Genomic DNA, 14,429 nt, shown 5'->3' with positions numbered 1-14,429 from the left:
GGTTGATCTTAAATTGTTTGCAAAATTAATGATGAACAAAAACTTTGCTACGTCCTTCCAGAAAAAAAAACATATCTTATTCGTAACGAGGATAACCATGTGCATGTCATATATTTTGTAAATATTTAATATATTTTGTCAAAGACATTTGGAGCTTACTGAATACATTTGGAAGTCATATCATCGACTGCGTGTGATGCACCAATTGAGAATCGGTGACAGAGAAATCGGGGGGGCTACTCGAGCACATCAATATAAATTGCAACAGACAATGCCAGCAGTGGCTGCTGGACAATACGTTTTTTTTTTAAATGATAAATTAAGCAGATTATACACGTAAGATGCAATGAGATGTTTTTTTTTGTTCCCAATTGTTGGCGGAGGAAACATTGGCATGGGGTTTTTGCTCAAATAAAACACAAAGGATTACTTGGCCAATGCGTGAATTGGGTCGTGCAGTACAGTACGTGCAAAGTTGAACGTAATGCCAAAGTGCAAAAACATTTAAACAAGCGGGGAGGCAAAAACCTTGGTCCATCTCCTTCCATGTTTAGACGACTTGACAACACTGAAAGCCACGAGAAATACAACACACCAGCTCAGCTCGGCGGGGACACGCTGAAAGAGTCTTAACTCCATTGGAACCTCATTTGCCAGTAGCAAAATATGATAATTGGGTTTTTACCCTTTTATCTGGCAACAAAACTGACACCTTTTTACAAGGAGTCATGTTTCCATTGACCACAATACCTGCAGTCGGAATGCAAACAAAAAACACAACTCTGATAATATATGCACTGTCCTTGAAATTGATTGGTCCACACCCGAGACAGCTTTCTTTAGAGCCTAGTCTAACATGGTGTTGGACCAGATGACGCCAAAAGGCGTACAACTCAAGGACAATGAACCATCAGAGTATGAGAGCTCGGGGTAAGCATTTACACCGCTGGAATCTCATTTGCCAGTAACAAAATATGATAATTGTTTTTTTTACCCTTTCGACTCGACTCAGCCCATTGGTAACGCTTCTCTCGTGAACAGAACGCGACAATGACCGCTGTGCACGCCGCTGGAGTGGCGACAACCCCTCGCTGAATGCCGAGTGCGTCGGACGGGATGATTTTGCTGCCGTAGATTTCCACACGATGAGACGGCCACTTGGCTGAGCTATCGTCTGTGGCCAGGTCGCTTCTGCAAAAAGAAGCGTATGGCTAAGTGGGCCTTGCCTAGTGAGATAAAGAAAAAATAGTTGAGTTTTATTTGGATTTACTATTTCACCGATTTGCTTACCTTGCCTAGAATTTGCACTCCTTTTGTGTTTTAGTGTTATTTGTTGTTACAACCTTCTGACCCCCACCTGCTGGAACATATGTGAAAAAAAGAGCTTCATGGGCTCATTGAATTCCTCCAGTAGAAATATTCCGATAAACAAAGATCTCCTGCTTCGCCTGTAACAGACTATGAAGGCCGATACGGCACACGATGGGGTGGGGTGGCCAGCACCACACCCGGCCGCCTTTGTCTCCCCAGTGGCGATGTTTACTCCACACCGCGCCAGCTACTCACTTGAGGCTGAGTCGACCTAGGGGAGGCCCAGGACCGGTTCGGATACTCGTCACCGGTGTTAGCCGTGAGCGGGAATCGAACTTGGGTGGTCAGGTTCGTAGCGTGGCCCGCTAACCGCTACACCACCGCACCATCGCACACGAACACCACACACATACACGCGTGCTCGCGAATGAATCACAAGGCTGTTGTTAATCTAACTCGGTGGTTCGTATAACCTTTACAATCGTCAACAAAAAAATGTAGAATGTCAATAACTACATCGGGTTTGATTAAACAAAGCAAGTTGGAGCTTGCGTGCCCGTGCTTAGTTCGCGTTTTCGATGATTTACCTTCTAAAATAAAAAAAACCCGGCCACGTCTCACGTGCACCCCCAGGTTAAGCAGCAGCAGAAGACGAAGAAGAAGAACCACCGCTCTGAGCGATCTCGCTCAAGCACCGGGCCTCCCCATGGCTCTCCCCCTGGGCCTCGTACTTGGCCGTGAGGTTACGCACACGGCTCAGGTCACGGCGCATCTCGGCCAGCTCACGGCGCAGCGCAGCGTTCTCCTGCTCCAGGAAGGAGGCGCGCACCACGATCTGATTCTCCTTGAGACGACGCGCGTCGCGGGAACGTTTGGCCGCCGTGTTGTTCTTCCTGCGTCGAGCCCAGTAGCGCTCGTCCTGGCACACAACGACGGGCGGAGGAGTGGGATTACACTGGTCAACACACTTTTTCTGGCATAAGGTATTCCAACGGTTTTAATGTAATTTTGGGGTGCCGATTCCAAATGTGGCATCAGTTTTTGTCTATCACATCAGGTTTTTGAGATATCAAATATTGCATTTTCAATAAAAACTGCAGAAGAAAAATATTAAATAAATGTGGATATCTACATAAAATTATATTATAAACACACTATCCTAAAAATAAAGCATCATATTTTAACACTAAAGCAGTCACTGACTCGCAACAACTTGCAATCATAACTGACAGAGTTAATTTCGGGTAAAATCAATGAAAATGGGGTATGCCGATAGCATAAAAATGAGATGTGATAGAGCAAATCTGAGATCAGATTTGGAATCAGAACCCTGAAATTAGTCTAACACAGCTGCAAAAGTCCAGGCCAGAAAAAAAAGGTTTTTTTGTTGACCAGTGTTATTGTTGTTGTTGTGGCTTCGTTTCTAACACGTCGTAGGATTTCGCGACCGGTATCGTCCATAATCCATAAGAGGTTTTTTTTGGGTTAGATCACTTAAATATTAATTTAAATGCATGTGTAGGAGGACTTCTATCGCACCGCGCGTATTCAACCGTGCTCAGCGCCTTCGAGCATCCAGTGCTTGATGAGTTCGGCCCGCGGGTGGCTCGGAGGACCCTGGGTCAGAGGTCGCAACCGGGTACCCGATACCCGTACCCTAACCGATACCCGGCGACCCTGGTGCGGCCGGGTACGGGTACGGGTAGGCCGTGAGTCACTGGTGAGTAACTGTTTATGTCACTCATTTCCCAACGTCTTGTCTCTTCTCACAATTCAAGTTCCTAGAATCAACCCACCCGCGCCTGCAACATGGCTTCATCCCAGAGGTCGCAATCGGGTACCCGATACCCGTACCCTACTCGTACCCGGCCGGGTACGGGTACGGCCGGATACGGGTGCGGGTACCCGTTTGCGACCCTGGTGCGGCCGGGTACGGCCGGGTACGGGTAAGGAATCAAAACCCGTTTGCGACCTCTGCCTTGGGTTAAAATCGCGAGCAGCCCACCGCGAATGACCCCTGTTCGACTCGGTGGTGCCCTCCCCCCTTGCTGACCTTGAGCTCGTCGGGCACGTGACTCTTGCACGCCTTCTTCACGATGGGCTGCGGCTTGAGCTCCATGTCGGAGAACTTGCATTGCCGGGGGTCAAAGGTCCCCTGGCGGGCCAGCGAGGAGCGCACCAGCTGCTGCTCCGCGGGCTCCGTCTCGTGGTCCGGCGGAGCGTCCGGGCTGCCGGGCCCCGCGTCGCTCGGCTCTGTCGATTTGCGGGGGACGCGATCGCAGCACGAGGAGGAGGGCAGCAGCGGCGTGGAGGTTGCAGCGCGACGTCTACAGCGTCTCGGCACAGCACGGCTTACAACACAATGTCTAACACAGCGCGGCTTACAACACAATGTCTAACACAGCACGGCTTAGAGCACAATGTGTAACACAGCACGGCTTAGAGCACGATGTCTAACACAGCACGGCTTAGAGCACGAGACTCGTGGCACATCTCAGCACAGCTTAGAGGACAATGTCTAGCACAGCGCAGCGCATCTTGCAGCACAACACGGATATGACAGCACAGCTTACAACACGATGTCTAACACAGCACAGCACAGCTTACAACACAATGTCTAACACAGCACATCACAGCTTAGAGCACGAGACTTATGGTACATCTCAGCACAGCTTACAGGACAAAGCTTAACACATATTACAGCACATCACAGCACATCTTACAGCACAACACGGATATCACAGCGCAGCTTGCAGCACGTCACTTACAGTACAGGACAATTCTCGATTTGAAGCTTTCGTGACTGCAAGGATTCATACTCTTTGGTTTTTCGGTAAAGTCACGTAGGTAAAAGCTTTCGTTACGTTGTCCCCACCTGAAGAAGGACGCTTGTGTTGCGCCCGAAACGTCGTGATTTAATTTAGTTTTTATTTATTTTTTACCTACGTGACTTTACCGAAAAAACCAAAGAGTACAGGACAACTTACAGCACATCGGCCGTCTGGAACGCTCTTCCTTCCGATATTAGGAAGCCACTGGAGCTATGTGTAACTTTTTAAATGCAGATTGAAAACGCATTTCTTTACAACAGATTTGTGTGCGTTAGTTTGTTGTCCTTCCCCCGCACCTCCAATTAGCATGGTTGGCAACGTACGGCGCGAAAGAAATTCAACATACATTTACAGCTTATGGAACAGTGGCTAGGACATCAGCGCCCAGGTTGACAGCACAACACCTGCAGCACATCACATCACAACATTGCCTAGAGCACGTTGCCGAGCACAGGACATCGCGAAGACGGAACACACATTTATAGGTGGAGGTATGGGGAGGGGGGATCAGTGTTACATCGTCTGCGTTTGCAGCAGAAGCGGGGCAGCATTACAGAGGCAGGTGACTGCGTAAATGACGACCCCGCTCCTGCACACAAAGAAACGAATCTCAGAGCTCATCTGCTTCCTCCGGCAAGAATCAATAAGACGAAGCTCCGACGACGACGACTAAGAGGATCGAGAGTTTAACACGCACGAGGCTTTCGCGACAGATATCATCCAGGTTTTACTGGTAGGAACCTCCTGGATACACCAGCCCACAGGGGATTATTGTGTCCGTCCGTCCGTCGTGCAGAGAGGGGCTGGGTGGGGAGGGAGGGGCTGGGTGGGGAGGGGAGGGTGGGGCTGGGTGGGGAGGGGCTGGGTGGGTAGGGTGGGGCTGGGTGGGGGGTGGGAGGGGTGGGGCTGGGTGGGGAGGGGCTGGTCACCCCGTGGTGCCCTTATAAAACTCAACGTTTAACCTACTCACGCCGGCTTGTACCCGCCCTCACAGTCGGGCATACACCACGCCGCCGTTGACCCTGGCCATTGACCGAGCAACCCAACGTTCCTACCAGCTCCCTCCGCATCAATGTGTTTGGGGTGGAGGTGGGGTGGGTTAGATCGCGTAAATATTTACGCGATGAGAGAGGACCGACGTTGATGGCACGGCAGCCGCTCGGCCCCGGTGCCAGATCGCCCACGGACGGCGCCCGAGCGGGGAGAGGTGGGGACGGCAGCGGCTGGGGAGCCGGTCCCGGGGCCGCTGCCACGGGAAGAGCCGTGGCAGTGGCCGAGGTCACGGCGGAGTTGGCCGCCGGAGGGATTCCGTTCTCGAGCAGGAACTCGTCCAGGTCCATGTACTCGAGCTGGAAGCTGTCGTCGTAGGGCAGCGTCTTGTCCCAGAGCGTGGGTCCAAAGAAGGCCGAGACCCCGAGGTGGCCCCTGGGGTCGTCTTCATCTCCGTCGATGAACTTGGCCTTTTCTGCTCGAGCGGACGGTTAGGGAACGGGCCAGGTGTCAATATTGTGTCCGGCCAGGGTGAGGTGCTGCGTACGGTGCGAAAGAAGTTCAGCATGCATGCGTGGTGCAAAGACAAAGAAACCACATCCCCCGTGTAGCCTGTAACAGACTGTTGGGGCGAGTGGCTGTTAGCGAGTAGCAGCACCTATGAAGGCCGGCACCGTGGCACACGAGGGGGTGGGTGGCCAGCACCACGCCCGACCGCCTTTGTCTCCCCTGCGGCGATGTTCACTACGCACTGCACCGGGTACTCGTTTGAGGCCGAGTTGACTCAAGAGGACCGGGGCTACGTACGGTGCGAAAGAAGTTCAACATGGACACATGCTGCATCCGCAGAGTCTCATTGGCAAGAGTGATCTGCTGGGTCACCGAGATGATGAACAGCAAGGCAAAGACAAACAACGCACGTTTATAATAACAAACTCAGTTTTATATAAGGCACAGAGATACAAAAATAACTAGAATAAATGACGCGATCTAACCCATAAACCTTTATTATGATTCATATTGGTCGCGAAAGTCTACGTGTTAAACTGATATGGGCCTTGTGTTTGAAACTGATTGTCTGACACCATATACAACAGACGTTTTTGTGGCCTAGTCTGACAGTGCGTGTGGTTACTGCACTACTAGATGCCTTGACAAATATATCTATTTGATATTTGAACATCTAAATACAACTCCTGTTTTATTGCCAGACAGGGTAAAAATCTATTCCTATTTGTTCGTACTTTGATACCGGCCAAAAGGTCCCATAACTAACAAGGACACATTGACAAATGGCACTGCACAAGCGGGTTAATCACGAAGAATCGACAGTTTATCGGCAAAATCTGCTCTGATCTCGAGTAAAAGCAAAATGACCAGAATCACTACGAACACAATATAACGCCTCAACATAATGAACTATATTTTTCTATCACCAAACAGATTCGCCCTATCACGCATGCCAGTTACAGCCAATCAACGGCGAGCAATCACCGTGTAATAATAATTATGTAATGAGGTCCACGTGATGGTCTGTGCCTGTGACGTCATGGCGTCTACTAACTCTGACCCCGGGTGATCGAGGATCGGTTTTTTCGCTCGACATCTGAGCCCCCTGCGTCCACAGCCCGATGATGCCGGGATGCAACCACCAACCCACCCGTCCATACCCCCCGCAGCCACGCATTGACTCACGAGATTATTTATTATAAACGCGGCTGTGTCGGGTGGTGGTGGGTTCACGACACACACACTTCGACACGACCTTATCTAAGATTTAAAAAAAAATAAACAATGAAGAATCATGTCTGTGTACGTCGGCGTGTGTGTTGCACGTACGCACACCCACGTACGTATGTCTAGTATATATATACGCATGCATTCGTGTGTATGTAAGTGCACCTAGCCTGGCACAATCGCTGCGGAGACGTCACCACCACTCAGGGACGAACGGCGCCAGTCGTAAGCATGTCCACGCATGCACGTGCCCGCATGGACGTGTGTGTGCGTATGAACGGTATGCACGTGCTGTGTGTACACGCACGCGTGCGTTGTGTACACAACCACCCACCCCCAGTGCCAGGTTATCCTAGTAGCACAAGTATCTACAACACATATGTAGTAGCTACGGGCCCCGCACTTTCAAGGTTCCCCGCGCTAAATGCTTTCAAGCTATCGATTCCGGACGCTTGTGTTGCGCCCGAAACGTCGTGATTTATTTTATTTTATACCTACGTGACTTTACCGAAAGAACCAAAGAGTATGATTCTGCACTTTCTCTATTACTATAGTACTATACTGCCTTCAACTTTTATGAACGACCGGGTGTTTAAGGTTAGCGATTTGTCGTATTAGCTGGCTGTATAGCAAATAACAAAAATACAATTACTCTACTATGCAAGTAAAACATTTGTGCTTTAATATTTGTGTTTTTAATTGAGGTCCCCTTTATAATATCATATGCTACAGGCCCCGCACTAGCATCATGCGGTACTGACCACCCTTGGGTGCGAACCCAGAGCACGAACCACGAAACGGGATCTCCCTCCACTTGAGGATTTTCCTCCCCAAGGTTGTCCACTTTGCCAATTCTCGAGGTATAAACATTTTTTTGGCTAGAGTCCGATTGTGAATGCGGGCAACCCTCTCTCTCTCTAGGTTGCCAAAGCCCTATCTATGGCACTCCGTAATTTGCGTAACAATAGAGGACAGGGAGAGAGAGTCATGCTTCCTTCCACTCGTTAGGCTTGCTGTCCCCTCTGAATTCTGGATGAAATCCAAAGCACATTGAGGAGTGGGGTGACCAATCCCCCGCCCCATCCCTTCCAGGGCGAATGGTGGAAACAACACCGAGCCAGAACTCTCCGTCTGCCTCTTTCTCTGTCTCTCGCTCTCTGTTGCTTTCTCTGTGTCTCTGTCTCTCGCTGTGTCTCTCTCCGTCTCTCTCTGTGTCTCTCTTTCTGTCTCTCTCTCTCTCTGTGTGTCTCTCACAGGGACACACACAGAGAGCACATTCTGTCGAGCCAGCACAGCAAGACGACGGACAGCGAGGTCGACTTCAGGGTAGCAAGCTCGGCGTTCTCTCAGTAAGTGGTTGTCGCGAATAACAACAATAACAACATTAACAACTTTGTGATTTGTTGAGCGCGCGCGTGTGTATGGGATGTTGTAGTGTGTGTCGATGTTGGTGTGTGTGTGTGGGATGTTGGTGTGTGTGTGTGTTGGTGTGTGTGTGTGTGATGTTGGTGTGTGTGTGTTGGTGTGTGTGTGGGATGTTGGTGTGTGTGTGTGATGTTGTAGTGTGTGTGTTGGTGTGTGTGTGTGTGATGTTGGTGTGTGTGTGTTGGTGTGTGTGTGTGTTGGTGTGTGTGTGTGTGTGATGTTGTAGTGTGTGTGTTGGTGTGTGTGTGTGATGTTGGTGTGTGTGTGTTGGTGTGTGTGTGGGATGTTGGTGTGTGTGTGTGTGTGATGTTGTAGTGTGTGTGTTGGTGTGTGTGATGTTGGTGTGTGTGTGTTGGTGTGTGTGTGGGATGTTGGTGTGTGTGTGTGTGTGATGTTGTAGTGTGTGTGTTGGTGTGTGTGTGTGTGATGTTGGTGTGTGTGTGTTGGTGTGTGTGTGTGTGTGGGATGTTGGTGTGTGTGTGTGTGTGATGTTGTAGTGTGTGTGTTGGTGTGTGTGTGTGTGATGTTGGTGTGTGTGTGTGATGTTGGTGTGTGTGTGTGTGATGTTGTAGTGTGTGTGTTGGTGTGTGTGTGATGTTGGTGTGTGTGTGTGATGTTGTAGTGTGTGTGTTGGTGTGTGTGTGTGTGATGTTGGTGTGTGTGTGTGATGTTGTAGTGTGTGTGAGATGTTGGTGTGTGTGTGTGATGTTGTAGTGTGTGTGTTGGTGTGTGTGTGATGTTGGTGTGTGTGTTGGTGTGTGTGTGTGTGATGTTGGTGTGTGTGTGTAGGATGTTGTAGTGTGTGTGAGATGTTGGTGTGTGTGTGTTGGTGTGTGTGTGTGGGATGCTGGTGTGTGTGTGTGGCATGTTGGTGTGTGTGATGTTGGTGTGTGTGTGGGATGTTGTAGTGTGTGTGTTGGTGTGTGTGTGTGTTGTTGTGTGTGTGATGTTGGTGTGTGTGATGTTGGTGTGTGTGTAATGTTGTAGTGTGTGTGTGGGATGTTGGTGTGTGTGTTGGTGTGTGTGTGGGGTGTTGGTGTGTGTTGGTGTGTGTGTGGGGTGTTGGTGTGTGTTGGTGTGTGTGTGGGATGTTGGTGTGTGTGTGTTGTGCGGTAGTGTCGTGGTTCGCGCGCTGCACTACGAACCCAGCGACACGAGTTGGATTCCCCACTCACTGCCAACATTATCTGAACCGGTCCGGGCCATCCCCTAGGTCGACTCAGCCTCGTATGTATGTACAGTATGTTGAACTTCTTTGGCACTCTACGTATCCAACCATGCTAATCGGAGATGCGGGGGAAGGACAAAAAAAAACTTAAACACACCCCAGGAAGGAGTCGCACTGCCACTCTGCCCTTGCTTGCCCCGGGGGTAGTATAAAGCGACGCGGTGTGATGGGCGATGGGGGGGGGGGGTGAGAGGCGAGGGTGGTGCATTGCCAAGGCCGTAATTATAATATTGAAATATGCTCAAAATGTCCCCCCAAATATATTGCTATAAAATAGATTTCTGTTGATATGACTGTGGTTATGGTTGTACTTTATTAATCCCTAATCTCTGCCATTACATACAATGAAACAAGAAAAGGTAAAAAAAAAGAAAAAAAAGAATAATGTAATACAATACACTATTAGACATTATTGTAAAAAATACGGTAAATAAAAAGTCCATCCTGTGTGTTCGTGAATTTTTAAAAATATTTTAGGCAGGAAATTGGTTTTCAAATTGAGATTTTTTTTTTTCTGGGGGGGGAGGGACCCCCAGACCCCCTGGAAGATTTGGTCCCCCCCAATGTTGACTCCATGGCTACGGCCTTGGTGCATACCTGGCAACCCCCTAACATTACCCTACCTTATTACAGACCAATTGAGAACTTAGTGGTCACCCCGTGCCCCATATAAATCTCAACGTTCATCCTACAAAGTCCCCATCACAAGGGTAGAAACACAAACAAATAGACACAAAAAATGTTGCCCGCATTAAAACGGCTGTGCGCCCTATGGACCTGAAAACTCAATTTCCCTGTACAAGACTACGGGTGGGTAAACCGTCTGGGTTTACGGCTATGGGATGAGAGGCGAGGGCGGTGAGAGGCGAGGCTGGTGAGAGGCGAGGCTGGTGAGAAAGGCGTTGGGCACTCATCTTATTGGTTCTTTCGGTAAAGTCACGTAGAAGGGAAGTAATCAGTGGCGGCTCCTGCAAAATCTCTCAGGGGGGGCAAATGTCTGGATGATTGATAAGGATAAGGTCCACCCATGCAAAGGATAAATTAACAGCTTAAGCATGTAAAGGCAACTTCACTTCTTTAATATTAATGAAAAATAAAGTGACTCTTACAATGCATCTTATTTGTTTCTATACTCACTATTAAAACAAACCACTCATGTTTCTTTTATTAAAGATTCCACTAGGTGGCGACAAATAATTTTGTTGGATGAAACGTGCTTACGTATGATGACGTAAGCACGTATGATGACGTAAGCACGTTAGGGCGAGCCCTCCCGGAAGCCATAGAGAATGCATTGCAGCGCCCCCCGTTCGAAAAAAAACATCTTTGAATGTAAGTCTATGGGACCACTCGGGGCGATTCTCAGCCGGAGGGAAATCGCCCAAAAAGAGGCGGTACTCCACAGAACGTAGCATGACGCTGATTGGACTATATCCAGAGGCACAGTGACGGCTAGCGTGACTCTGTGGTTGAATGACATTGGTGGTGCGTCGCCCAATCGCCCTAATGAAGAAACCGCCCCTGGAAGTAATAAAATAATAAAAATAAAACATAATAAAATAATTCTCACGTCGTTTCGGCCACAACGCAAGCAGCCGTCCTCAGGTGAAGAACAGGTCTGTCGGGGAGACAGCGTCCATAAACAGTTGGACACTGTTTACGGACACGTCCGACCCAACGCGACCTCCCTCCTCCTCAACCCGAGCCAAGTGACTCACCGACCGCCTGACTCCCGAGCGAAGCCACGCCGCAGTTGCGAGCTATCGCACACCAAGAGGCATGCCCGGAGGGTTTCCGTGCGGCCCCCAGCTACAACTCATGTCCCAGGGGTTCCTTTGTGAAGGACTGCTTGATGAGGGGCCACTGTCTAGAATTCACCGCACGCCAATCGCGGCTCTTGACAAAAAAAAACTTTCAGGATCCGGAAAAAAATTGGCTCTTTGTAATTTTTGGTTTTCGACCCCAGAACTAAACTATTAAAAGATTTATTTTTATTTTACCAGATAAGGTCCACTGAGCCATTTAGCTTTTTTTTTTTAGAAGTGACCTATGCCACAAATGATATTTCAACGAAGTGGCTTATCGCGTGGAAATTGAAAGGAACAGCCAAATACTCGAAGCGAATTTTTTTCCAAGTGTGTGAAAAAAACGGAGGACCCGGAGAAAAATCCACGGGGAGAGAGCGAGAGAGACACTCAAACTCCACATATACAGCAGGCGTCAGGGTCGGGATCGAACCCACAACTTCCTGTAGACCAGGCGAGGTAGTTAACATCTCACCACCGCGGCACCCACAATGCTCGTCTTGTCAGGGGTAGAGCCAGCGCAAGCCCCACACAAGCACGCGTTACCTATGTGCACGCATGTGTACACGTGTGTGTATACTCGTGTATGTGCAATGTAAGCGTGTATATGCACGTTGATGTATTTGTGTGTACTCGTGTGTGTGTGTGTGCGTGCAACGCAAGCATGCACATGCATGTGTATGTACGTGCTTGAATGTCAAGGCTCTTGCAAAGCAGCCGATGGCTGAATTGTACTCATGCGTGTCACCAAATAAGATAACGAAACTGTCTTTGAGGATTATCGACCCTTGACACTCACGGTTTTGATTATCCCACGGATGTCCCACGTATTCTCACGTTTTTGTTGTTTAACCTGAGAACTTTAATCATAATTAGCTGTGTCCTGCCAGCAGCTGTGCCGATTCGCGTCTTATGTACGGGTAAGGTGCAAACAAAACCTTTACTCGCAGCAGCTTAACTAAGAACAACTATCCAAGGCAGTTTATTATCATCAATGTACTACGTGGGTGTTCGCTAGGCGGTGTACGACTCTGCGTGATATCCTATCGCTGCTACGCCAACTCCTTTTCAGCGGACCAGCCTGTTCCTGCGTGATGGCTAAATGTTTCTGTGCCTTAGTTCCCCGGGTTCTCCTCTTAATCTCCTGCGTTTATAACCTCCTCTTTCTGTGCTTTCTTGCAAACTCTTCCCCCCATAGGGACCTCGGATGATTTGACCCCTAATGGGCCTGACGTGCGATGTACATGCAGAGTGTGCGTGCGGAGTGACGTGTGCGCCCTGACCTCCTGGCTCCGCTTGCCGAGCGCTGGGCGGGTTCTCAAGCAGAGACTTGAGCACGCTGTGCAGAGGGAAGGGACGATGGGCAGACATGGCCATAGGGCAGCGAAGGGCAGCTGGGCTCCCGGGGGAAGAGGAGGCGACGAGACGGGAAGAGGTACAGCGCCGGTCCCAGGGCGACTCGAAAGCTCGACGAAACGGAGACACTCCGAGCCCCGAGTCATAATCCCGTGGCTTTGAGCGCGGGGGCTGGGCACGGGGAGGCGTCTGAGTGGTGAACAGGTTGGACGAGCAAGAAAACAATCCAGCCAGCCACCCAAACAGCCAGTTGACTCGCCTAGACAACCGGTCAAGCACCCAACAAATCACCCAGTCACCTCCCCAGTGATCGGCTAGTCAGGCGTAAAGGCAATCGCCCGTCACCTTGCTACGTATCCAGCCAAGCAGTCGGATATCAAGCCAATCAGCCAGGCAGTTATCCAGTCGGCTACCAAACAAGTCGCTCAACTACCCACGCGGCCAGTAACCCGCAACTCCGATTTAGCACGGTTAACTGCGTACGGTGCGAAAGAAGTTCTACACGCATACATAACCTACTCGGCCAGGTATCCAGCCACCCAACCACCCACCCTCCCACCCTGTCGCTTACCTCGTCACCCAGAAAGCCACAGAGCGAGGCTCATGGCGATGGTATTGCTTGAGGATGGTGCAGTGGTGGGGAGTCCTCATGGCTGTGTTGATGGTTGATCCTGTTGGTACGGTTGTGGCTTGCGGTTGTAGTGTGGGTTGTTGTGAGCTGGTGATGGTGGTGGATGGCGGCGTGGTGGTGCTGGTGGTGGTGAGTTGTGACATTTCTTGACACGCACGGCGAAGTCTCCGAGTAAAAACAGTCCGCTGGAATCGTGGTCGACGGAGTCGTGGTAGACGCGTCTACAGTGGTTGGTGTTTTAACATTTCAACACCTCCTGTTTTATTGCCACTAAGGATAACAACTCATTTTATCGACCCTAGAGGGATGATGGGGCTGAGTCGACCCCCTCCAAACTAGGATTTGAAATCTCGACCTTCCGAGTGTGAGCCACTCTCTCTCTCTATAAAGATAACGGAGTTGTTTTTTACATTATAACTGGACATGGTCGAAGTTTTGCGTTAATGTGCATATGTTAGAAGTAGCGACTATTTATTTCAAGCTGAAATACCCAAGCCTCGCAGCAAACAGAACCCTTTTTCAACAAATCCTAAATGTAAACAACAAATATTATTATTTCAGTCACGTCTTTATTTTTTATTTCTAATTACCGAAAGAACTAAAGAGTATGATGGATTCCTGCAGTCACGAAAGCTTCAAATCAACACAACATTTGTGTGTCTCACCGACGCTTCTGCGCCAATACATTTACGGTCAAATGCAAGTCGTATCGGCACGTGGTTTTTATTTTTTATTTTGTTATTGTTGTTGTTATTCTCAGTCTGCTCCCATACATGGCAACCCCAACTGGACTAAAATCATGCTCTTTGGTTATTTCGGTAAAGTCACGTAGGTAGAAAATAGAATAAATGAAAACAACTAAATTAAACACACTTAAGCGGTTGTGATTCCGCTATGTTGTCCCCACCTGAAGAAGGACGCTTGTGTTGCGCCCGAAACGTCGTAATTTAATTGAGTTGTTTTCATTTATTTTATTTTTTACCTACGTGACTTTATCGAAAAAACCAGAGTATAAATCCTTGCAGTCACGACAGCTTAAAATCTAGAAGTAACGGACTAAAATCCCACAGTTAGAACCCCCCCCGCACACCCCCAAAACTGAGAGAAAACCCCAA

At 49.2% G+C, this 14,429-nt stretch overlaps 1 protein-coding gene across 1 annotated transcript; it reads right to left on the bottom strand.

Moving 5' to 3' along the window:
• Positions 1-176: 176 nt before the first annotated feature.
• Positions 177-6,401, bottom strand: LOC144944691 (thyrotroph embryonic factor-like). Its single transcript, XM_078873051.1, has 4 exons — positions 6,377-6,401; positions 5,263-5,607; positions 3,365-3,564; positions 177-2,230 (listed from the first exon to the last, which is right to left on the bottom strand). Exons 1-4 carry the CDS (start codon positions 6,399-6,401, stop codon positions 1,946-1,948), a joined length of 855 nt encoding a protein of 284 aa, XP_078729177.1. The 3' UTR covers positions 177-1,945.
• Positions 6,402-14,429: the final 8,028 nt, after the last annotated feature.

Source organism: Lampetra fluviatilis, chromosome 35, assembly GCF_964198595.1.
Source record: "Lampetra fluviatilis chromosome 35, kcLamFluv1.1, whole genome shotgun sequence".
Taxonomy (NCBI): domain Eukaryota; kingdom Metazoa; phylum Chordata; class Hyperoartia; order Petromyzontiformes; family Petromyzontidae; genus Lampetra; species Lampetra fluviatilis.
Note: the sequence above shows the minus strand (reverse complement) of the source record. Positions and strands in the feature narration are given on the sequence as shown.